General features: G+C 32.7%; 1 protein-coding gene across 1 annotated transcript; it reads right to left on the bottom strand.

Annotated features, from left to right (window-relative positions):
• Positions 1-258: 258 nt before the first annotated feature.
• LOC120177819 lies at positions 259-678 on the bottom strand. Its single transcript, XM_039183829.1, has one exon. It carries the CDS (start codon positions 676-678, stop codon positions 259-261), a length of 420 nt encoding a protein of 139 aa, XP_039039760.1.
• Positions 679-2390: the final 1712 nt, after the last annotated feature.

Raw genomic sequence — 2390 nt, 5'->3', positions numbered from 1 at the left:
GTTATTTTCATGATGAACAAAGCCCTGCTGTGATCATTGATGGGCGTACTTAACTTACATTTAACGAGATCGCCGGTGATTAATTAGTCCATAACCAGCAGTTCTTCGTGACCTCGGAAGATACACTGTCGATTCCGATACTGCACAACTTCTTTTACACGAATACAGATTGATGAACCCCAACCTGTCACTCATGCTTCTCGTTACCTTAGCTCCGGTCCACAGATTTCTTCCGGTTGATTGATCACCGTCTTCCTTTCAACACTCGACCAACGCCGCGAAGAATGGATCCACCCGCCGGAAACTCTCGGAAGCGCCAGTGGATGCTTTCTTCCTCATTAACGTATCTTCGGAACTGTTGTTTTTTGAAGTCCGTGGGATTGTCGGCGGCGGCAATGGCAGCAACTTAATGGAGTTGCACTTTTGGTTGTGGTTCTGTAGCTTCTTTGGGATCCCTGGTAAATGTTTCCAAGAGAATGGAACACCTGAAAATCGGAATGGAGTCCCGGGGCTGAGAAACGAATCATCGGGAAAATACGAAGATGCCAGCGAAGACGATGACGATGAAAGTGAGGAAGAGGAAGAAAACGAAGGATATTTGGTCGCCGGAACTATGGGGTCACCGCATTCTTTTGCAGCCTTCTGGTGATGCTCAATTTGAGTTGAGGAGGAACCCATAGCTTTAGAGAAAATGGAGGAGGAGATCAGTTTGTGTTATCCTTGTGTTATCATGTGCTATTCTTTTGTAATCTTCCTCTTATTTATTGTTTTATTTCTTTGACCTTGTGGATATTATTATTATTATTATTTATTATTATTATTATTATTATTATTATTATTATTATTATTATTATCATTATTAGGGTAAAGTTCACAAATGATCCCTCGACTATAGGGTGATGCTTTGTTGAGTCCCTCAACTATTAAAATTCACAAAATAATGTTTTGCTTTGTTGAGTCTCCTGAGTATTAAAAGTCCCCTGAGTGTTAAAAGTTATGAAATGATCATCCGACTATTTAGTATGTTCCAAACGCGTCCTATTTTGTTAAAAATTGACAGTAATCTGAGCTGGATGTTAACCTGCTAATTGAGATATGATAAAATATGATCTCAAAATCTCAAAAAACTATCATATCTCACTTAACAGGTTATATCTAGCTCGGATTGTTGCCAAATTTTTAACAGAAAATGACGAGTTTAAAACATACTAAATAGTCGAGGGACTCAACAAAGTAACATCTTATAATTGAGTGACCATTTTGTAACTTTTAATAGTCAAGGGACTCCACAAAGCCACATCCTATAAATGAGGGACCATTTTTGTAACTTTTAATAAGTGAGAGACTCAACAAACGTACTATAATCGAGGGACCATTTAAATGCTTTACCCTTATTATTATTAGGGGATGGGATATTAGGGAATAAACCATTATTAGTTCTAGTGCTACAAAAATGTCTTGTTAGTTGTTGTAGGAGTCAACTAAATTCAACCTCATTCGATTTAAAGCGGTCCAATACTAACTCCTATCATATTGTTATTTTCACTTGTTTTTATTATATATCAAAAAATATTTTTTAAAATATATATATATATATGCATTACCAACATAATTATTACGGTATCTATGTTGTTATTTTTAAATATAATATTACTAAATTATTAATTTTAACATAAATTTTTAATGCGTAACTTAAATTCAATATAAGAGATCAAATAGAACAACAATATTTATAAACTTTTTTTATTTTTATATCCCATTAGCCAAATAGAAAAAAAAATAATTTTGTCTATACAAGATTTATAATTTACTTTCAAAAATAATAAATTACTCGTTATTTTTTATAGAGTTGATTGCATCACATGTCCTCAAAGTATAACACTCATTCAAATTGATCCCTAAACTTTTAAATATTTCAATTTCATTCCTAAACCATGACTATCATTCTAAATTAGTTCTCAAACTTTTAAACATTTCAATTTCAACCCCAAACTATGACCTTCATTCTAAATTAGTCTCCAAACTTTCTGAACATTCCAATTTCATCCCAAACTATACGCATATACTAATCACATCCCTTGTTAGTAAAATCGTTAGGCAAAGTTATATTATAATATGTTTGAAGAATAAATTACGTTAAACTATGGTTGAAACAATTACATATATGGATGAATTTGGGGATGAAATTGGAATATTTAAAAGTTTGGGACCAATTTAGAAAAAGGGATATAGTTTATGGATGAAATTAAAATTTTTAAAAGTTTAAGGATTAATTTAGAATGTGAGTCATAGTTTAAGGCTCAAATTAAAATCTTTAAAATGAGGGTTATAATTTAGAGACATATGATGCAATTAACTCTTTTTTATATTGACACCCGGCAAAATGGGAA

This window comes from Hibiscus syriacus, unplaced genomic scaffold, assembly GCF_006381635.1.
Source record: "Hibiscus syriacus cultivar Baekdansim isolate YM2019G1 unplaced genomic scaffold, ASM638163v2 tig00112325_pilon, whole genome shotgun sequence".
Classification (NCBI taxonomy): Eukaryota; Viridiplantae; Streptophyta; class Magnoliopsida; order Malvales; family Malvaceae; genus Hibiscus; species Hibiscus syriacus.
Note: the sequence above shows the minus strand (reverse complement) of the source record. Positions and strands in the feature narration are given on the sequence as shown.

Coding starts and splice junctions, on each gene's coding strand:
- LOC120177819 (XM_039183829.1), bottom strand. CDS start 678: ATGGGTTCCTCCTCAACTCAAATTGAGCATCACCAGAAGGCTGCAAAA.